The following is a 23,960-nucleotide window of genomic DNA, read 5'->3' as shown; positions in this document are numbered from 1 at the left end:
TGCTGAGAGGCATGTTGAGTCCATGGAATAATGTATATTTTGCCGCAAGTGTCAGAAAAATTACAATTTGTTTTTTTTTGGGGGGTTTTATTTAACAAAGTTGTCATTTTAATGATATATTGCTCACACATGCCATGGGTATATGTGAAATGACACCCCAAAATATATTTTACTGCTTCTCCTGAGTACAGGGATACCACATGTGTGAGACTTTTTGTCAGTCTAGCCGCGTACAGGACCCCGATAACCAATCACACCGCCTTCAGGCTTTCTAAGGGCGTAAATTGTTGATTTCACACCTCACTACCTATCACAGTTTCGGAGGCCATGAAATGCCAAGAAAGCACAACCCCCCCCCGCCCAAATGACCCCCTTTTCAGGAAGTAGACACCCTAAGCTATTTGTTGAGAGGCATGTTGAGTGTTTTGCAGATCTCACTTTTTGTCACAAAGTTTTGAAAATTGAAAAAAGAAAAAAAAAATGCATTTTTTTCTTCATTTTACAAAATAAATGAGAGCTGCAAAATACCATGCATCTTAGCAAATATCTTGGGGTGTCTACTTTCTCAAAAGGGGTCATTTGCGGGGGTTTTCTGCTTTTTGGAATTTCATGGAATTAGACTCTAGATCTCTCCTCTGCCCTTAAAGCATCTGACCAAACAAAGAATGGTGTGATAAGATGCTTTCCCAATGGCGCTGTTTATATCTGGCAAAACCAAAGTAATGAAATGCTCATAGCTTTCGGTATCTTAGGCCATAGAGATGATTGGAGCCATTCTCATCTCCAATCAGCTCTATGGTCAGAAAATGGAACCATCGGCTGCACTCTCGGGTTACCCGGTGGGACAGGAGAGCCGGAAAAAACCATGGAAGGCGGTGGTGGGGGACAGGGATAGTCCCCTCCCACTGCTTGTAAAAGCAGTCTAGCAGCTAATTATCCACTAGGATCGCTTTTACATGTAAGCCGACCGCTAGCTGTAACAAACAATACCAAAATGATGACTAAATCTGCAGGCATCATCCTGGTATGACCACTCAAAGTCCAGCGACGTATCAGTATCAGTAGCAGGTCCTTGTTGGGCATATATTGTAGGGTTTTTTCTTTTTTCATGCAGCCTGTGGGCTAAATGAAAAAAGAGAACCTAACAGATTCCTCCATCCACATTGATCAGGTATGCCCACCATTCGCCCAACATCCACCCACTTATGATGGGCATACATGATGAAAGCCATGTATGCTATTTTTTTTAACTGCGGTAGTGCAATCAGCAAACGTTGTTGCTGTCAGAATATATTAATCAGTGTGGAAGCTGATGGGCGTACATGCAAGGCAAACAATGGTTAACAATAAAACAGTAAAAATAAAACATTACGTTATAATAGCATAGAATGTTGGTATCTGAAAAGTAAAAAATGGTTAACAATGAAAAAAAGTAACAATAAAACATTACAGTATAACACTATTATAAAGTAAAGTAAAAGTAGAAAAGTAGAGTAAGAACAGAAAATTAACTCAATAAAATGACAACTATTTTTGGCTTTTTTATTTTATTTTTTTTTTGTAACTTTTTTTTACACTTTTTTTTTTGTAACTTTAAAATGTTCCAGGTTAGGGTCTATCAAAATGCGATAGCCATCGAACATCTTTCGAGACCCTGTGTAAGTGTGCCCTAGACTGTGCCGTGCTGTACCCTATACTAATATTCCACTAGTGTGTGGTAGCGACGGAAACAGTATCCGGTGCAGAGACCAGGTTGGCTAAGACAGGAGGGAGAAAAAAGCGGATGTCACGCCTATATCCGTTTTTTCGACAGACACAACATCTTCTTTGGGGGTGTCTTTGGGTAGGGGTACTTGGGAGGACATCCAGAAAATGCCTCTCATGCAGCCAACTCACTGCATCTGGGTTGTTAATTTAGGCCACAGCATCTTCTGGATACAGAAGGGCTGTCATGATCTCTTCCTGGAATTTTAGGAAGGATCCACTTCGTCCTGATGCTTTGTATAGCACATAAGCATTCAGCAGAGCCAATTAAATAAACAGACACGTTTTTGTACCAGTGTCTGGCCTTATGGGCAATTAAGTACAGTCCCATCATCGGTAAGGTTGTATTTGTGGACACAGAGGGGCCTGCATAAATGGAGGACAGAACGAAAACATTCGGTGTGTCCCTCCACTTTACTGCAAGCAATCTGTTAGACCTCAAGAAGGCTCTCTCCCCCGTCTAAGTCAGGTATCTACAAACCATTGGGGGAACCTCTGGCGATTAGATTGCACGGTGCCACATGCGCCAATTGCAAATTCAGAAAGGTGACTAAAAAGTGGCACGCTTGTGTGGAAGTTGTCCACGTATAAATGGTACCCCTTTCCGAATAAGGGTGACACCAAGTTCCAAACAACCTTGCCACTGCTCCCCATGTAGTGTGGGAAGTTGGGGGGCTCCACAGTGCTAACTTTGCCCTCGTAAACACGGAACCTACATGTATAGCCTGTTGCCCTGTCACAGAGCTTATATATCTTGACCCCATGTCTGGCACGCTTGCTGGGGGAGAAACTGCTTGAAAGCAATGCGGCCAAAAATCTTAATCAGGGACTCATCAAAGCAGACAGCTTGTTGGGGTGTATACAAGGCTGCAAACTTCTGGTTGAAGTGGTTTACGAGGGGCCGAATTTTGTGGAGCCGGTCATATCCAGGGTCACCCCGAGGATGACAGAGTTCATTGTCACTGAAGTGCAGGAACCACAGATTTTGTTTGTATCGAGCCCTGGCCATGGCAGCAGAGAACACAGGCATATGGTGAATTGGGTCAGTGGACCAATATGACCGCAACTCACTCTTTTTATTAATTACCCATGAGAAGGGATAGGCCCAGAAAGGTTTTAAATTCTGAAACAGTAATACGTTTCCATGCAAATTTTCTGGCAAGGGACAAATTTGGATGTGCGGCAAGGAATTGATCAGCACATACATTTCTTTGGTTCACAATAGATCTGTACAGATCTTCTGTGAAAAACAACTTGTAAAAGTCAAGGGAAGTAAAATTTGCGGTTTCCACATGAATTCCTAGTAGGCCAGTGAATGGGGGAAATACGGGCGCTGCAGAAGTGGTGGGCTCCCAAATAGGATTTGCCAGCATATCAGGAAGGACACTATGGGCTCTATGGGCCTGTCTTTGAATTCTTGTTGGCTGCGGGACACTACTTGCGCTAGCCAGTGCACAAGCTTGAACTGCACTTATGGGATTCGCCATGTCACCAAGTAACACTGGTTTGACTACGACCAGGATGTACTATGCCGCTGGTGCTTGCCAATTCACCAGAAGGTTGAGCGGCACTAGTACCGACACTCTGCTCCATACGAGAACCATGCGGTTGTTGCATCTCAGCAACAGAAGAACGGGGTTGGGCAAGCCTGACCTTAGCAGGGACCACGTCAGAGCTGTCAGGTTGCTGCTGCTCTCTACAGGTTTGTATAGTGCGCCTGATTCTGATCGTGAGGCTTCCCCATCGCTCTCATCTGTCATGCTCAGTATCCAGTAGGCCTCTTCACTAGAATACCACTGACTTGACATTTTGGCCAATAAATTTACAGGTACCTAGTGTGACTCACAGGTAAAAAAAACACCTGGTTGTCGAGGACTGTTTGAATCGCTACAAAAAAAAAAACTGCTAGTGCTAGCAGAGCTCAGGCCTGACTCTACTAACACTGCGGTTTTGTGTGTGGTGGTTTGGAAGTGACAGTAACCTATTGATTACTGCACTTGCTTGGGTGGGGTGGGCTGGGCAGAGGGGCTAAACGCAGGTTCTAGCAGGTGTCGTGGCCGATCCTGCTAACGCTGCATTTTGGGAACACTAAACTATTGGGGACGCTAGTATAGTTCTGATCAGAACAAAGATATTGATCCGTTCAGACACTATACTAGTAATGGAGGTTTTTCGTGTGTGTGTGTATGTGTGTGTGCACTGGCAATGAAAGGGTTAAATTAGATTACTAAATATGCGGCGGGGATCTGACGCTGTCCTAGATTGACGCTAACTAGCGCTAACGCTAACTGACGTCACCTGTGACACCAATGTAGTGATTAGAAAAAAATATCTGCACACTATAAAAGTGACACTGTGACAGGGCAATGAAGGGGTTAAATGGGGGTGATTAGGGGGTTAAATCTTTATTGGGGGGGGATGGTGGGTACCCTAAATCTATTTGGGACAGAAACTAACGGTCGCTAATGCTAAATGAAGTCACAAGGCACACTATTACAGAAATCAGCAAAAAAGCTAAATACTGTATACAGTGTGCACTGTGACAGGGAGTGAAAGGGTTAACTGGGGGGTGATGAGGGGGGTTAAATGTGCCTATGTGAAGTTGTGTCAGTGTAATGATTGGTGTACTCACAGCTAGATGCTCTCTCCTCTCAAGCTGGAACCGAAAAGGCCTCCACAAGGGGAGAGAGCAGCATATCCGGTGTCTATGTTTACAAAACACAGGCACAGGACGGTCTGGCATTGGACAGAACCGATCACCAGGTCCAGGCCAAAAATCATTGGCCTGGACCTAATGACTGATCAGTTCTGAACTGAATCAGACCATCTCGGGGACGAAGGGCACGCTCTCCCGTGCCCCCGAGCCCTGCGCGAGACCGACATGTCCTATGTCGGTTCGCACAGGAGGGGCTGCCTGAAGGGGCGCAGCACAACGACTGGGGGTGAGGTATGTCGCTCAGACACACCGCATCTACAATCATGGTAAAGAGCCTATGACTTAGGCTCTTTGCCATGTGATCAGCTGTGTCCAATCACAGCTGATCACAGTGTAAATAGGAAGTGCAGGTTATCAGCATTCCTCTATTCACGTTGACAACCCGTAGAGTAGAGGCGAGCCAATAAGCAGCTCTCCTGACAGGGGGGTGTCTGCGCTGGTAATCAATGCAGTCTCATCAGCGATGCCCGCCTGTGTCCACCAGTGATGCCCACCTGTGCCCATCAGTGATGCCCATCAGTGATGCCAATCAGTGTCCATAAAGGCTTCCCATCAGTGCACCTATCAGTGCCCATCAGTGTCTATAAAGGCTTCCCATCAGTGCCACCGCATCAGTGCAGACTCATCAGCGCACATCAGTAAAGGAGAAACATTACTTATTTACAAAATTTTGTAACAAAAACTAAGAAAACCTTTTTAAAAATTCGGTCTTTTTTTATTTGTTCAGAAAAAAATAAAAAACTTAGTGGTGAATAAATACCACCAAAAGAAAGCTGATAAAAGTTTTGTTTGGGTACAGCATTGCATGACCGAGCTATTGTCATTCAAAGTGAGACACCGCTGAAAGCTGAAAATTGGCCTGGGGAGGAAGCTGGTGAACGTGCCTGGTATTGAAGTGGTTAAATATTTTTTTTCCTGATAAAAAAAATACATACAAACCACTTAAGATGAATTCAAAGACTATAGGTCCAATTCAGCTATAACCCATGTGTTAGTTTCCATAATGATCTTCAGCCATTTAATAATTATTTTCAGCACCCTCTGGTTGTAATCACTGAAATCAATAGTCAATATAGCTTGGTGAACCGAGCTTTAAAAGTGTTGCAAGCATTAAAATGGTAGCATTTTGCATATAATGTTCATGGTACCTGGGCATATGGATCACCTCTCTCTGCATTCTGTTTAAGCCACAGAAACAGGTCATCATTCTCCCTGGTCTGCTCCTTTAAAATATCGTCATCCATTAACCGTACGGTTTCTACAAATGCCTTAAAGGCAAAATAAAAGTGTATAAGTCAGCTTCAAGGGAGAAATTCTACAATTTAATATTATGATTGCATACCTAGATAACTATAGCATACGTGTATAAGGCATAATGGCATCAAATATTCAGAATGTTTACACAGGGAAAGATAATGTACAGGAGCTTGGTTGCAGAAAAAAGTCACAGCAAACATGACATGTGAAGTATAACAGCACCACACCCTATCTGGCTCGCATGCATGAAAGTGTTTGCTGTCCCAACCCATATTTTCAACACACCAGGCTCCTGCACACAAAGCCACTTAAATGAGTTGTGTTGATGTAAAGCCTCGTCTCCTTTCTACCCTTTGTCACTACTGAGTCACTAATGCTGAAAGCGTACCATCACTAAATACACATCAAGAAAGTATAGGAACAGTCCTGCTGCCCACAAAAGGAAGGAACAATAGTTTATTATAAATGTGCCACGAGGAAAATGTAACGGACCACCAAAACTAATTTTATACAACTTGTATAACTTTATTAAATACAAAAGGCTAAAAACAAGCCTGAAATTAAGCCTAAATCATACAAAAAGTGTATGCATAAAATTGCTGCACAGTGTTATGGACTACCGTATATCAATACACGACCAATATTGTCAATGCATTTTGCAGACTAAGTTGCCCAGTGGCTTCTCCAAGTCCACAATCCTGCACTCTATCAATAAAACAAATAGATTGAGTAAATAGGGTAATAAATACAAGAAAAGTAAAGTTTAATATACAATCATTATGAGATTAGAGATATTCTGTACTTATGTATTGAACTTTACTGTCCTCGTGTGTATTACCCCATTTACTAAATCCATTTGTTTTATTGATAGGGTGTGCATTCCAGTCCCGAAATAGCGGAATATCCACAAAACACGTTGACAATATTGGATGTGTACGCAAAATTATTATGTATACACTTTTTCTATATTTTGGGCCTATTTCAGGCTTGTTTATAGAGTTCTGTGTGTAAAAAAATGATACTTGTGTTAAATTTGAATTGGTGGTTCGTTATATTTTTTTGTGGCAGGTTTAAAGTCTTTTAATTTTTTAAATTTTTATACTCATTAGTATTGCTTGGATGGCCACCTGCACCTTTATATTAACCCTCTCACCTTTCTAAGCTAAACTGCATCAACCCCCTCCTGCTGCTTACTTACTTACTTTAGTACTGGAGCCTTGGCCTCCCCCAGTGTTTACAGCCTCTTCTGGCCAACATCTTTTCAAGGCTGGCCATGATGCCCCACTGACTTAACTAAAACCATTTACTGAGACTTAACATCTATTCAAGTCAGATGCAAGAGATTTTCATTATAAGCTATAAATACCAAGAGACCACAGCTCTAGTTCTAAGGTTTATTTAGCAAAAATAAAGAAAGGTGTACCAGTTCTTAAAGAATCATAAATCATTACCAACCAGATAAACTGTGCTAGTTAAAGCTAAATTTGGCAGAATCTATTTCAATATCAATTTACGATTTAAGAAAAAATCTTAACTGAGCAGTGCAGAACCAGTATTGGTTTTAAGAGTATAAACTATTTGTTGGTCGGATAGTTTGGGGATATCCAATTTTTGCATCCCCCCCTCCCAAAAAAAAAAAAAACCTTCAACATTTTTAAAAACAGTAGAAAATATTAAAACAGCCTGTAGCTTGGGTGACATGGATTCACTTTATATCACCTGATATCTATGATGTTTCTTTAGACACTGGACGGTGTGCTGCACTAGGATCACAGAAACCTTGGTCTCTGTATGTCGGAGTCCTGAGATTAGCTCTCACATCCTGGGCCTGTTGTGGGGAGTGCCGTGCCTTCCTCTTTAAGGTGCTCCCAGTCAGGACAGCTCAGTGTAACTATCTGGTACCCTGCCAAGACACAATGCACTATGGACCATTGATACTAAGGTCACCACCATGGCCATGTCATCTGCAGAGCAGCACCCAGGCTCTCCAGATCTGGTGGAGGAGGAGGAGGAGGATAGCACCCCCCAGGGCTCCCCCATGGACCACAGATTGAGCACCCCCCCCTCCCGTGCCAGGGGGTTTAGGCTCGAGAGCCTGCACTGGAGGTACCATTCGTGGAGGCGATTGAGGCACTGCCACCTAAAGCAGCACACCCAGCAGAAAGAAGTGGTTCTCTAGGACAATCGGAGGTACAGCTGTCTGCCCTACTGCCAAGGAATCGTCACAGTCAGTGGTGGTGTGGTGTTTGTGCGGTCCTTCAGTCCCTTGTGAGGAGCACGAGGAGTGGCCTGGGGCTTGGGATGCCCACTGCTGTGGCAGAGGAGCCTGAAGGATCTGTGGCTCATGTTGCTTCACCTGCAACATTTTCACCAGTCCCTACCACTGTTTTGCCTGAGAGAGGGGGGGTTTTCACAAGGTCCCCAACCCCTGGGAGGCCTGATGCCCTCCTTATATGGAGTCAGAGGAGGAGGAAGGGGTAAGAGACCAGTAGTGCCCCCCCCCAACAACCACCATCCTACCTGCCCCCAGGACAGGGGCAGAGCCACCACTCATGTGGTTGTCGTGACTCCAGTGGCAGATGATCAGGGACGTTAGTGAACTCTATGGACTTAAGTTTCCCTATGTCCTGGAAGCTATGTTTTGTACCTTAGAGGCACAGTGGCAGCAGTGGTACGAGACTGCTGTCTGGGACCATTTACAGGTGCCCAAACACAATCAGGTGCTTGTGGAAGGGACAGCTACCTGTACAGAGTTTAACGTAGTATATCTGGATTGGAACTATGGATGCCATATTTACGTGGACAAGGTGGTGGTGGCCGTCCTAATTCCGGAGACATCCATTATTATGTGATAAGAAAAGGAGGTAGATGGCGCTGCCTATAAAACCAAAATAAATATGAATCCTATAGCAGGATATATCTTCAGCTTATAATATAATAAAATAAAGTGAACACGTGCTCAACCAGGGAGTAGACACCCTGAAAGTGATTAAGTGATAGGAATATCCTGAAAGAGGGCAAAAAGCCCTTAATTAAAAGTGACTTTGCAGAAAATGAAAGAAAATTATATATAAATAGCCCCAATCCTAGGGCGCAACTTTCTATAGTAGTGATAAAAACTATATTTGCAAAATATGACTCAAGCTAAACAGTGTCTGTGAATAAAGTGGTAAATTAGTGCAGTTGTGGTAAAAACCACATAAGAGGTGTTCCCCAAATTATAATACTAAGCAGTAAATCCAATCAGGTGTGCAAAAATAGCAAAAAATTGATATTGCATATAATGCGATTCACCAAAATCGCATACACATAGAAAAAGCACTAAAAAAGTGCTTAAATAGTGCAAAAAGTGATATCGTGCTCAATAGTATTAATACATTGATAGAAAATGAAATACTAAATACTATAAAAATACATAAAATATTAAACACAGGTAATTAAGACATTCATTCTTAATTCCAAAGAACGAATCCACTAATGGATTAGAAAATTTGTCAGGATCTACTATTCACAGTATAAGAACACCAGGAACAAATTCCAGAATATATGTAATGCGGGGGACCCAAAGTCCCATAACAGAAATTCAGCAGGGTATAAATTGTCCAATATATGCGTGACAGTCCACTAATTATCCTTAGGGTATATATAAATCCTAAAAACAGTTATTAAAGTGCCGAAAATGCTATGATCAAGGTGATTTTAGTGCAGGTGCCTTTAAAGATCCATATAGGTGCTTAATGGAGTGGTCAAACGGTGCTCCCCGCACTCCCAGGACCGCACTTACCAGAGGTGACTACCCCTACAGGGGTAACAGGCCTGTGTGTAATATTTGGCTCTCCCCCTTCTCAGGTCTCAGCCCTCAGTTTTCCTGGTTCGTCTGGTCAGCTCTGGATGTGGTCCCTATGTATATGGACTATCACCTGCCCGGATCTGGTCCCTTTAAGTTCGTTATCTCATACACTCCAGCTCCAGCTCCAGCAACGTTCCAAAATTTGAGCCACATGTTTGGGTTGTACAGATCAAATCAAAATCAAAGTTCAATGGACTAGGTCCAATGACAAATTGAAGACTTGTGTAGTAGGTTTTCAGAAGCGGGCCCTATGTAGTATGCTTTGACTCATCTATGAGCTGCTCTGATTTGTTTTACAGCTGCACATGAAGACTAGGTCTGCAGGGGCCACATTTGGCCCGCATTGCCAGTTATGCAAATCAATCTCAATAGCAACTTCTGATTTCAAAGAAACCCAACGCAAAGTGGGCCAAATTTAGAGCTTTTTCCACTCTATACCATCAAAGTAAATGGAAATCTCAAGACCCGCATTTACAATGCACTTCTAACACATTATTGTTGTTATTATTATTATTATTATACAGGATTTATATAGTGCCAACAGTTTGCACAGTGCTTTACAATGTTAAGGCAAATAGTAGAGTTACAACACAATTCAATACAGGAGGAATCAGAGGGCCCTGCTTGTTAGAGCTTACAATCTAAAAGGGAGGGTCAAGTGATGCAAAAGGTAATAACTGTGGGTGATGAGCTGATGGAGAAAATAAAAGTACAGTTTTTAGGTAGTGGCGGGATAGGCTTAACTGAAGAGAAAAGTTTTCAGGGGCTGCCTAAACGTGGAGAGATTAGGAGATAGTCAGACAGATCGGGATGAAGAAATCCAAAGAATGGAGGAGGCTTGGGAGAAGTCCTGGAGATAAGCATGGGAGGAGAAGACAAAGGAACTAGAGTGTAGGAGGTCTTGGGAGGAACGAAGAGAACGATTTGGCTGTTTTTTCAGGACTAGGTTATTGATGTATCTGGGGGCCATGTTGTGGATGGCTTTGTACATTATTGTTAGTATCTTGAATTTAATTTGTTGGGTGAGTGGCAGCCAATGGAAGGATTGGCAGAGAGGGATAGCAGACACTGAGCGGATTAGTCTGGCAGCAGCATTCATGATGTACTGAAAAGGGGATAGCCTATTAACCACTTAAGCCCCGGAAGATTTTACCCCCATTCCGACCAGGGGGTATTTTGCGATTCGGCACTGCGTGACTTTAACGGACAATTGCGCGGTCGTGCGACGCTTTACCTAAACGAATTTGGCGTCCTTTTTTTCCCACAAACAGAGCTTTCTTTTGGTGGTATTTGATCACCTGTGCGATTTTTTGATCACGCGCTATAAACAAAAAAAGAGCGTCAATTTTGCAAAAATAGCAATATTTTTCACATTTTTTTATATGAAATTCCCCCCCAAAAAAATTTAAAAATCAAAATTTTTTTACTTTTTCGGCCAATTTGTTTTATGCTACCTATGTTTGGTAAAAAAAAAATCGCAAAAAGCGTATTTTGATTGGTTTGCGCAAAAGTTATCGCGTTTACTAACAAAGGGAAAGATTTCTGTCATTTTTGTTGTTTTTTTTTTTAACGTGTAATGGCGGCGATCTGCGATTTTTTTTGCGGTACTGCGACATTGGGGCGGACAGATCGGACCCTTGACTGACATTTTTGACACTTTTGGGGTTACCAGTGACATTTCTACAGTAATCAGTGCTATATATATGCACTGTTACTGTAAAAATACACTGGTAGTGAAGGGGTTAACTTTATTTGGGAGGGAGGGGCTGTGTGTGTCCCTAGGGGCGTGCTTTCTACTGTGATTGGCTGGGGCTTGAGCTTTATGGACACTGATCAACGGATCTACATACTAGATCCGAGTGATCAGTATCCTAACAGCAAGGAGAATGACAGGCAGCTTGTTTACACAAGCTGCCTGACATTCTCCCTCTCCCCCGCCGATCGCCGAGTGACCGGCGGACATCGGGTCCGCCGGTCACACGCGCAGGGGGGTCCGTGACCACGCGGGAGCGGGAGCGCGCCTCCGGGGGCGCGCGCTCGCTCCCTAGACCCTCACAAGCTAGTGACGTAGCCCTACGTCACTTTGCCTGTGAGTGGCTGACTGCCGACGTAGATCGGCGTTAGGCAGTCGGCAAGTGGTTAAAGGTAAGCCAATGAGGAGGGAGTTGCAGTAGTCGAGACAGGAGATAACGATGGAGTGAATTATTAGCTTTGTGGTGTCATTGGTTGGGAAGGGGCAAATTTTGGAGATGTTGCAGAAGTTGAGGCAGCAAGCTTTGCAAAGTGATAGGATGTGGGGCCAAAAGGAGAGTTCAGAGTCCAGGATAACACCTAGCACCCTGACATGCGGGGATGGGTTAATGGCAATAGATCTTGACAGAGATGTCAGGGGAAGAAGCACGTGGGGAGGCACATATAGCATGCAAACAAAAAGATCTGTCTACAGAATTCCCAAGACTGCATTTGAGTTGTATCAAGCTGCTTTGCATTGCTTTTACATTCACATTGACCTGCATTGATATTGCATAAACAATATCTCATATTACCATGTACATGAGCCTTAATAGATACATTCCATTCATCATTTCACCAAATGTGCCATTCCAGCTGTACAGCAGTTGCCATCTTTAAAAATATGGCAATTATTAGCAGATAAGGTCCAAAACAAAGTCATCTATTCTGATAATCAGATTAAAACATGTAAAATTCTACAGAGGAAATGAGAGACCCATAGGCATTCTAGTTAATGGAGATGTTATTTCTGGATTTGATAATATAAAAATTTCATACCTGTTCTGTGTGCCTGGCTGATCGGTCCTTTGGAGTTTTCTTTGCAACATTCATGTAGTATGCAAATGCTACATCTAGATCCAAACTGTGAGTGTCTATCCCTTGAAGATGCTTATATCCAAGCTTCATCAGAGCAAGTCTATCATCGCCTTGTGCCCCAATTAGACTATATAACAGCGCCTGTGCAAAGATTGAAATATAATGCTTTAAATTACAGATGCAATTATCATCATGCAATGTCTATTAAAGTGGACCTATCAGTAACTTTACAAATCTGCATTAATAGGTTCCTGCTAATTATAAAATACAGTGGGTCATTATCAAGTGTGCCTTTTGACTTTGGAAACATTTCCTAAAGCCCCGTACACACGCACCGATTGTTGGCTATAATTTTCGGCCAACATCCGATCGGCCGATTGTCGGCTTGTTAGTATGATGATTCCGACAACCGACTGCGGCTTTTCGGCCGAACAAAATCTGGTGTGCATGCTATAAAATTTTTGTTGGCCGTCACCAGAACGGCCGATTGTTCGTCAGTCAGTACAGATTTCGGCCGACAAAAGTCAGATGAGCAAGACTGGGCATGCTCAGAGAAGAAAAAACACACGGAAAGTAGACCAGAACATGACATCACTTCTGAAGTTGGTTGTTGTTGGCCGAGAAAATTCGTGTGCAGTCTAGAGCACATTTCAACAAACACAACAACACTGGACAAAAGACGGCCGATCGGTCGGCCGACAATCGGTGCATGTGTACGAGGCTTTAGTCTCCTCTCCAGCAGTTATCAATTTTTGAAACTTTTGTAACACCGAAAATGTCTGGTGGATCAAAAGGGGACTGATTCATTAAAACTAGAGAAAAGATTTAGAACAATTTTCTATAAATGAAAGGTGAAACTTGTCTGGTTGCTGCAGGTAAAATCCCCAATTGTGCTAATTTTTTGTTTCCTGTTTTAATGAATCAGCCCCATGATGAGAGACAGAAGTAGATGGGTAATCGGTGTTTGACAAATGATTGTGTCATCTCTGAATATGGATCTCAATCTGGGATTTAAATGATGACTCTGGAAAAACTGAACAAAGATAGTGTTGATCTTCAGGGGGGAAAGGAATATGAAGCCACTTTCAGGGAGAGTACTGTGACCCCTTTAAGAGGTAATAAATACATTATATAGCATGCATGGATATAACAAAATATACTATTAAATATAAAATATACTATTTTAATGAAAAAAGTATTCTGTAGCCATACTGGCATAGCTGTTTTGATCTCTAACTCATTGTTCAAGTTTACCCAAAAGTGCTACATTTTGGATAAACACCAAAGAGTACAGTTAATATTTGATTTCTGAAAAGACTTGGGGGTTCCTGAGGGGATGTTTGCGAAAACAGGAGTGGAATCACTGGGAATACACAAACCAACTTCCTTCCCTCACTTTTATTTATTCATAACCTCTTAAAAAATTTTTCTCATGCTGTTTTTTACTCTCTGGCATCTCTTCTGGGTGCGAAGACCCGTTATCTGGTGCTACAGTTTGCCCCCACGCCAACTGGTCCCCTTTTTGTGAAGTGATTATGCCATGTCTTCTTCTGGAGTCTATTGCTGAATGGCCAATAAGAGTTGTCTATATATGACTTAGGCAGTGATGTGGACCCCTGAAGAAGTACCCTCCTCCTCTGCAGTATGGAAGATAAAAGACCCAAGACCCAGCTTGTTTAGTGACAATGGATTTAGGTAATTAAAAGGAGCTTTTAGCTTAAAACTAATATAGTGGCTAAATGGGTAAGCGGTGAAGTTTCAAAAGGTGCCTGGAGAAAAGCTTTAAGAAATTTATCAATTATTTTTACTATGGCTAGATCAATACAGTTAGCAATAAAATTATTTGTGCAAACCTGGGTTGGGTCAACAGGCACACCTAGGCCGATTTCATAGACAATGGCCAACAGGTAGGAAGCTTTGTGATATCCACAGCAGCTAGAATCCATTAAATCAGGGATAGATGAATTTAGATGCTGGAAACCATCAGACAAGTTCTTTATAACACCTTCAAATATCTTCTTTCCAAATGCAGGTACTGGATCTTTCTGAAAATCTTAAAGAAAAATACAGAACATAGTTCAGAAGATAAATGATGAAGTGGAATCTGTCTTAAACCCACTTTTTAAAGGTGGGAAAAAACTTCAGAGGCAGTGCATAAATTAATTTGGATACCTCTAAACGCCCATCACTTTTACTCCAATTTTACGTTCCTATACCTTACCAAGGTGCAGCATCTTCAGTTATGCATGCCTATCTGTATTCTTTAAGTCTGAACAAGATATGTCTCAAAGTTCCTGCCTACACCCAGCCAAAAATAAGTCTCTCATATGGGCAAAATTTACAATAACTCGTCCAGTGTTGTGTCTGTTACCTCTGTGCAAGACCATTCTGACTCGTTCTCTGTACACTTCTTTACTTTAATGTCACCATTTTACATTATCCATTTAAAAAGCAAGCAAACATTTGTTATATTGATTATAGACAGCTGGAAGTCCTTCAGGCATAATAAAACAATGGTGACAAAGGAAAGCTTCATCTTCTTTGGCATTGGCAAGTGACACAAGCTTTGACTACATGGTGGATTATCACAATGACATTTTTAAGACAATGACAAGGAAGTATTCAAGTAATGAAAATTATATAAAACATGTGTCTGCGCTGCTCTTAAAAATATTTTTAGTGTACCATGTGGTAATAATAAAGTGCATAAATAATAAGTAAACAGTGATACTCATATTGCATATAACATTACGCAAATAAAATTCAAATAAATCTCCAACATAATTAATTATAGTCTCTAATCAGCAGTCTTTTTATATAGAAAAAAAGTGCTCAGTGCAAGAAAAGTGCTTCTTATATTCTTCAGTGACTCCTTAAAAAGTGCTCTGTGCTCAGATCCTTCCACTCAGTGCTCCCCTCTCAGTTCCCCACTCACCAGATATAGGAGGGGGAAACGCCTTTCAAAAACCTTTAGAGATGGTGGAGGTTATTGCACACTTCAATTGCAGTTAAAATATATCGATGTGGCTGAGGATTATCAAGATGGTCTCCCAATCGATTCACCCCAGAAGCATAAAAGATGAAAGCTCCATAGTGAAGTACCGTAAAAAATTTTTATTCTCATAAATGACAAATAAACACTTACAAAACCGAAGTAATAAGAACGCCAATACCCCTTCCTGGTGGTGGGCAATGGCTTGACGGGTTTCGCTCCAGCCAATCAGAGCGTTATCAAAAGCAATCAGCAGCCCATGGCCACTTTCACAAGTAGATAAACATGGTTTCTGCACCTAGTACAGATATTGTAAATAAAACCTTTACTTTACTATAATTCCAGCCATGCATGAAAAGCCTGGGTGTAACTATAAATATAGAAGAGCCTATAACTGCAGTGGGGTCCAGAGGAACAGGGGACCCTGCACTGTCTGGTTACACACTGACTTATAGAAGTAGAATAAAAAGGTGGTATCAAATTTAATGCATATATAGTTTGGGGAAGGAGGATCACTATATTTAGGTACATGCCCATGTAGCTAGTCCTTGCTTGACCAGCAGATAAGCCCTTTCATTAGCAGTTATATAAAGTAATTACTTTTGAGATGGAAATCGTAAAGGCAGGGGCCTCTCAATTATTTTTCTATGGGCTCCCATCACACAGCTTAAGCACTGATGCAAAGGTCAATGTATGGGATGCCACTTTTTTTTACTGCTTTTCCTGGTTAGGTAATGGAACTCTGAAATGCCCTGGAAAAAAGTTCTAACTACCTGGTCTACCTGCCTCACGTTCATTGTTGGGAATGAACACCCAGGCCAGGACCACACATTTCTGATATCTATAAACTATCTACACTGAAGCCTGGAGTCAGTCTACACTGCTTATCACAGGTCTGCTAGCTGTTTAAAACATATGTGCATGACAGCCACTTGAAAAGGTGAGAAGATTCTTTTGCAAATGGTAGTTTACCACCGATTGAGGAAATTACTCTTAGAACTGCTTTTCCCTTTTAGAATGCATGGATTTTGTCATAGAAACATTCCTTGTCCTTCCTTTTTCTGCATGGTAAATCTGGTAATGGTAAATCTAGCAACTGGGTGGGTTGGAATTTTGCATTCAAGCTTTATTATTCTTTGTTGAGATGCAGAAATACAACTGAAGGGATTGTGTAAACAGGGCTCTCAAATCTTTCCAAAGGGCCAGTTTACTGTTCTCCAGACTTCAGGGGGCCTGAATTGTGGCCAGTGGGAGCAGAAAATGTCCCAGGCCCAGCATTGGTGAGAGTAAACTTGGCCTCAGGGTTGGTGGCCAGTAGTAGGAGGAGTATTGCCCCATCATGGTAAAAAGGTGGGAGGAATAGTACCCCATCATTGGTATCGGTGTAAGAAATAGTGCCCCATTGTTTGTGTCTGTGGAAGGAATAGTGCTTCATATCATTAGAAGGAATAGTGTCCCAAGCATGCTTTGCTAGCCGTTATCTGGCCCTCTGGCAGCATGCGCTAAATAGTAAATATACATGTTGAGTAAATGGAGTATTGTTCCCAGGTCGAATCATTTGGTGCTGGTTCTTGGGTATAGAATCTGCATAAGGGATAAAAGTCTGAACCAACCTTAAACAATGCAGGGCAAACCAACAAGTACACTTTGATAGCCCTCCCCAGCAGCATAAATGTACAGTTTTCCATTCTGTTGCCAGGAACAAAGAAAATCACTGTGTACGGTGTAAGCTATGAGTCATAGCGTACAGAGGGGTACGGATTCCCCATGCAGTGAATCAAGCACACTTTCAAACCCAGTAGTACATGGTATTCCCTTAGGCTCCCAGCCTCAATAGAATGGAGATGGAGCAAAGAAAAGGTATGCATATTTTGGGGGTTTTCCTGTTGCTTTGTCTTAAATTGGCAAAGCACAAGCTTGCTTCATAAAGTTTACATCAATGCCATCTATGAGCAGGTGACACGCACCCACCATCCAACAAATCAATCACTCTTAGGCCTTCTGTTTCATGAGTCTACGGACGAGGCACGTTCTACTTAGTATTGATGTCCCTGGTACCGCCCCAGTGTGACATTAGCAATTTTGCTCATATTCTGTTTCATGAGTCTCCTATAGCTGAATACAAGGGAGTAGAATCAATGTGTGAATCCCATCTTTAGCACAGATCCTCTCCGCTATCCCACCATATGGCAAGTCCCAGGAGCTTACAAAGAAAGGGCACTACACATTTCCCTCCATTACTCTCACCGGGACCAGCCTGCTTAGGACAACATAAAATATGGAGTGCTTGTAATAATGACTCTAAACCAATAGAACCCTCATTACATTACAAGAACACTTACCCAATGATGTCCTTTCTGCAGATGTTAGAAGATAAAATAAATTACTATGTTTCCTTTCATCCTCCTGTGTCCAAGGAACCAGCTTACAGGTGGGTCTGTCTCTATATTTTAGGTAGAGGTCCCTGTAACTATTCTTGACTTGACCTGCAGATAAGCCATTTCTTTTAGTAATTATATTTATTATGAAATACACATCTGATAAAATGTATACACATGGTTTTATATACAAGCTTAAATGCTTGGAGTCAGCTCTTACTCTTAGTCTCCTTGATATGCTCCTCTTTTTGCATATTGACATACAGACGTACTATGTCTTTCACATTAAAACATCTGCTGTAATAATCCTGGATTTGGCGGTAAACTTCATCTTCTGGAAGAGGGTTTGATATCTATATCAGCAGAAACAGATGACATGAGTGTGGATCTCATTTACTTACTCACAATTCAATTTAAAGTATCTTCATTCTTTATCAAATACCAAATACACAGCGTGTAGGGACACTGTCTTAAAGCAATAATAAACCCAAAAGCAAACATTTAATATATTGCAGCTTACCAATTCTTAGATGTGATTGCTGCAATCGTTTTTTTAAGCTTTCTTCACTTTTCATTTGATGTTCCAGGCAGTAAGTCGGTTTATCAACAGAACAAGCTCTCTTTCTCTACTGGGATGAGACAACCCATTTTACACTGGTAGGTAATGAGCAGATTTTATTTATTTATGTAAAACCTTTAACCCAAAGATAAAAAAACTGTTGTTGTAACTGCTTATAATGTATTAGCTAGATTTTGGGTTCAATTTGTTAGTGTATCTAAAATTTGCTAGTCCATCTAACACTACCTTCCCCCAGACTGACAATGCTGCTGTCTAAAGGTGCCCCCTGTGCTCATTGTAATACAGGAGGGGCATTTGCATTTTAACCACTTGGCCCCTTAGCCCCTCCCAGGCAAAGTGACGTACCGGTACGTCACTAGCCTGAGAGTCAATAGGAGGCGAGCGCGCGCCTCCGGAGGCACGCTCCCGCCCCCGCTCGTACCCTAAGAAGCCCGCGCGTGTGACCGGCGGACCCGGTCACTCGCGATCGTCGGGTGGAGAGGGAGAAAGGCAGGCGGCTAATGTAAACAAAGCCGCCCATCATTCTTCCCTGTGTAAAAGCACAGGTCATAAGGTCCTGCTATGTAGGACCGTTGATCTGTGCTGTTACACCACTAGCTACATCCAATCACAGTTAGAAACACGCCCCTAGGGACACACTTAACCCCTCCCTCTCCAAGTTAACCCCTTCCCTCCCAGTGTCATTTTTACAGTAACAGTGCATATGTATAGCACTGATTACTGTAGTAATGTCACTGGTACCCCCAAAAGTGTCAAAAATGTCAGTCAAGGGTCCGATCTGTCCGCCGCAATGTCGCAGTCCCGCAAAAAAAAAAAATCGCAGATCGCCGCCATTACTCGTTAAAAAAAAAAAACAACAAAAATGACAAAAATGTTTCCCTTAGTTAGTAAACGCAATAACTTTTGCGCAAACCAATCAAAATACGCTTTTTGCGATTTTTTTTTACCAAACATATGTAGCAGAAAACAAATTGGCCTAAAATGTTAAAAAATTTGGATTTTTACATTTTTTTGGGGGGGAATTTCATATAAAAAAATGTGAAAAATATTGTTATTTTTGCAAAATTGTCGCTCTTTTTTTGTTTATAGCGCATGATCAAAAAAATCGCACAGGTGATCAAATACCACCAAAAGAAAGCTCTGTTTGTGGGAAAAAAAGGACGTCAATTTCATTTGGGTACAGCGTCGCACGACCGCGCAATTGTCCGTTAAAGTCACGCAGTGGCGAATTGCAAAATAGGCCCTGGTCAGGAAGGGGGTAAAATCTTCCAGGGCTTAAGTGATTAATACAGGAGGTGTTACTGGGCAGATCACCAGGGGAAAAGAGAGGGAAGAATGCCTAAAAATGGAAAACTGATGCAGCCACCACACCTTATGACTGGTAAGCTACAATATATGACATTTTTGATTTGGGTTTAATACCACTTTAAAGAAGTTGATTTTTTTTTTTCTCAGACCTGCAAGGTAAAGCCATATTGTGCTAGTATGCATAGCATACTAGCACATTACTTGACACTTACCTGAAAATGAAGCATTCCGCCGATGCGATGTCATCGCTGGAGGCCGATTCCATCTTCAACCGTCTTCCTTTCGGGTCCCCGGACTCCGGCTGTGTGACTGGCCAGAGCCAAGATGACATCACTCCCGCACCATTTACAGCATGCCGATGACATGACGTCATCGACTGCATATATAGTAAATATCTCCTAAACAGTGCATGTTTAGGAGATATTTACAGTACCTATAAGTAAGCCTTATTATAGGCCTACCTATAGGTACAAGTACAAGATTAAAGTTTACAACCACTTTAAGCAGGACTCTCCATAGTTTATTTTGTGTGTGCTAGATAAAGCTAGGCTGTAGCCAGCATGAGCTTTATTTACATTCTGATATTCTGATGGTGTTCCCAAGCTTAGGCCTTTGGTTGCTTCTGCCTGGTACTGTTTAGAAGGCTTCAGTAATCAGTGTAGGAAGGGTCAGTGGCAGAGTCCTCAATACTTATTCCCACAAGCCAATCGCTTAGGTGATTGCTCATTAATGCGAGATGTGAAGGTAATAAAAATTCAGAAAAATCTTCCTGAGTGTTCTCCTTTTGCCCTCCCAGGTCTCTGTCCTTTTTGTAGCTATGTTCCGAAGTTCCTAAAGCATTAGGGTTAATTTACTAAAGGCAAATAAGCTATTCACAAGGGAATTGGCCCCAGAGCTTAGTGAATGGAGGTGGTTTCACTCTGCAAAGATAACCCAATCACGTGCAAGGAAAATTAAAAATAGAAGGTTTGCTTGAACATGATTGGATGGTGGAAGTAAGCAGAACTTCACCTTATTGACTAAGGGCTCTTTCACACGGAGCGGACCGTATTGCGATCCGCTCCGGCACTTTTTTTTTTTTCCATGGACACGTATGACATTTGTGTCATCCGCTCCGTATGTCCGCATATCATCCCATCTGTTTGCGGATGATATACGGACATAATGTAAGTCTATGGGGATTGCGGATGTCAGCGGTTGACACCGCTGACATCCGATTTTGCATCAGTTCCGTTTTTTAAACGGAACAAAAATAGGGTTCTGTTCCGTTCCAAAAAACAGAACAGAACTGAAAGGACAAAAATCGGATGTCAGCGAATGGTCATCCGCTGACATTCGCAATCCCATAGACATTCATTATGTCCGTATAAATCACCCGCAAATGGATGGGGTGATTTACGGACATACGGAACGTCCGTGTGAAAGAGCCCTAAGGCAAATTCCCTTTTAAAGTGAGCCTTTATTAAATCAACCCTGTTGAGTCCATGCTGCTCTGGACTCTGTGCCCAATAAGCATGTGCATGCAGCATTGAATAGATCTCCTTGAAAGAAAAGCACATGTGGCTGCCCACCTAAAGAAAGGCTGACCACCCACAAAACAATCTAAATGTCCTTTCAATGCAGCTTGCTATGGGGGCACCCGAGTCTCTCCTTGTTGGCTGGCTGACTTTTAATGACAGCAGTGGGAGCCAATGGCGGCACGCTGCGGTCTCAGCCAGGTAGGAGGGGAGTCCCAGGCAGCTGAGACACTCCTGCAACGTTGCTTGATCGAGATGGACCTCAGGTAAGTATTAGGGGGGGCTGAGGGGGGCTGCTGCACACAGAAGGTTTTTTGTCTTAATGCACAGAATGCAATAAGATAAAAAAAAAAAGGTTCTGCCTTTACAATCACTAGAAGGGAGGTAAATCGTCCGGAGCTGAAGTGGTTAACTAAAGTATATATAACGGCTGCTAATATGGTAACAAAAATAGAAAACTTTAGTCACAATGACCAAAATTATCTATACTTTTACAGTTTTCTTTGTATCCAGGGGTGCTGGTTCCTGTTGCATTTTGTGCAATGGCTGTCAAGTCAAGGAAAGTCAGAAGTCAGTTACACAGTGAAACTAAGGCCCCTTTCACACTTGTGCGACTTAAAAGTTTTATGATTTTACCGCAATTTTGTTGCTGCGATTTTGACGTGATTTTGACTGGGCTTGAAGCAATGCCTATGTCGGGTAGCAGGGACTACTTTGAAGTCGGTGCGACTTCAAGTCTCACAGATATGAACGGTACTCATTGGAAATAATGGAGAACGACTTGTCATGCGATTTTGCAGTCCCAAACGCAGGACAAGTCACACGAGTGTGAAAGGGGCTTAAGTAAGCGAAGGACACAAAACAGGCTTTCATGGCCAACTGAAGTAATAATGAGCATCTTGCACTATCTGCTCTTAGGAATTTAAAGTACAGGTTCACTTTATGCAAATTCTGTACTCATTTTTGTTAAGTTTGTGTTTTCCAGCTGCTTAACACTCCAAATACAGCCAATTCATTCCGGATACTAAAATACTTGGTACCTACCTCATCCGATTGCAGAGCCTTAAGGCGGTAATATTTCACAGGTCCAAAGAAACCATCTATGCTGGCAACAAACTTGCTGCCCCCAAGAGCCATAAAACCATCAGCATCATCAAAATGAATTTTATCGTCCGCACTAAAAAAACAAAATAAGGTGAGATCAAATAATTATAAAATCTTCATCACCAGGAAAGTTGTTTCTGTTTCCAGTATGCAAGTGCAATTTAGTTACCCCTCTGTTTATCTCTCTGTTGTTCTGATTTGTTGCACGGTAGCACAACAGATTGGATTCTTGTGCTGCTTCTCCCTCTCCCCAGTCTAAGCTCTGCTGCATAAGGATTGCAAGAAGCTTATACCAGGTCAAGCTCAGGTACTTACACTGCTTGCATTTAAAAAATACATTTGATGCATTAATGGTGTGTTCATTTGTATCTTTTTTTTTTGTCTGCCTAGACTTTAAATACACAATTCAATGTACTAATGCAGGGATCCCCAAACTACGGCCCTGCAGCTGTTGCAGACTACACATCCCATGAGGCATTGTAAAACTCTGACATTCATATACATGACTAGGCATGATGGGAATTGTAGTTCCTGAACAATTGCAGAGCAGTAGTTTGGGAATCCCTGTACTAATGTAGTCTGTCCACCCAGTTCAAAATCTTACACTGATCTGCCACAGAGCAGATCCCTGTCCAGCAGGGAATGAGGTGGGATCTGTATGTGCTTCTGTTAGGCTATGTTCACAGATATGCGTTTTTAGGGCTCCATTCACACCAATGCGTTTTTTCATGCTTTTTGCAGAAATGCAGGACATTATTTTTAACATGGGTCCTATGGAACACATTCACATCAATGAATTTTAGTGCCTCTGCCTTTGGAAAGGGTCAGGGACTTTTTTTAAACGCAAAACCGTACTTTTTTTTTAGTTTATTAGACATCAATGGAAAAGCTGCAGAAAAGCATGTAGTGCATTTTTACCGTGATTTTGCAGCGATTTGCATTTTTAAATGTGTCCAACAACAAATTAAAAAAAAAAAGAAAAAATTAAAAAACGCAAATCACAGTAAAAAAATCATGGAAAGCACAGCAAAAAGAACTACAGAAACACTCAAAAGCAACATGCTTAGGTGTGAATTGAGCCTTTGGCGACTTGTGCAACTTGTCCTGCGACTTGGGCGCATGACAAGTCGTACTCCATTCATATCTGTGCGACTTCAAGTCACTACACTACTTTAGTCTGACTTTGATGCAACTTGAGGTTCACAGACCTAAAGATTACATAGTTATTGCTTCAAATTGCGTCAAAGTCGCACGGCAAAATTGCGTCAAAGTCGCGCGACTTTCAGGTCGTACAAGTGTGAAAGGGACCTTAGTGTGTTTGCAGATGATCCACAGGAACACATTACAATCCATTTAACCTTTTTTTTCCCATGGGTCCTATTCACATCCATACAGTTTACTGCAATGTGTTTTTTGTAAAGGTGAAGGAATTATTTTACATGTTTTTGGCTTCACAGACTTCAATAGAATTGCAAAAAAAAAAAATGCATGTACATGCATTTTTGGTGTATTTTCCTGCATAACAATAGATACCTCCTCCAAGCAAAGTGAACACTTCCTACAAAAACTCAAAATGCATTAAAAATGCATTAGGAGACGCGTAAAAAACGCAACAGAAAAGTGCTCTGCAAAAACGCAATAAAGTGGATGTAAACCCCATTCATG

General features: G+C 41.9%; 1 protein-coding gene across 1 annotated transcript in view; it reads right to left on the bottom strand.

Moving 5' to 3' along the window:
- The window catches only part of SEL1L3 (SEL1L family member 3), a 155,599-nt gene that overhangs the window by 45,757 nt on the left and 85,882 nt on the right, over positions 1-23,960 (bottom strand). Inside the window, exons 7-12 of the mRNA XM_082267841.1 lie at positions 22,236-22,368; positions 18,007-18,139; positions 17,751-17,894; positions 14,270-14,469; positions 12,378-12,557; positions 5,629-5,748 (exon numbers count right to left, since the gene is read on the bottom strand). Of these exons, the coding sequence (XP_082123967.1) occupies positions 5,629-5,748; positions 12,378-12,557; positions 14,270-14,469; positions 17,751-17,894; positions 18,007-18,139; positions 22,236-22,368 (910 nt within the window). The remainder of the gene's footprint in view (positions 1-5,628; positions 5,749-12,377; positions 12,558-14,269; positions 14,470-17,750; positions 17,895-18,006; positions 18,140-22,235; positions 22,369-23,960) is intronic.

Source organism: Pelophylax lessonae (genome assembly GCF_965119305.1).
Source record: "Pelophylax lessonae genome assembly, chromosome: 1".
Classification (NCBI taxonomy): Eukaryota; Metazoa; Chordata; class Amphibia; order Anura; family Ranidae; genus Pelophylax; species Pelophylax lessonae.
Note: the sequence above shows the minus strand (reverse complement) of the source record. Positions and strands in the feature narration are given on the sequence as shown.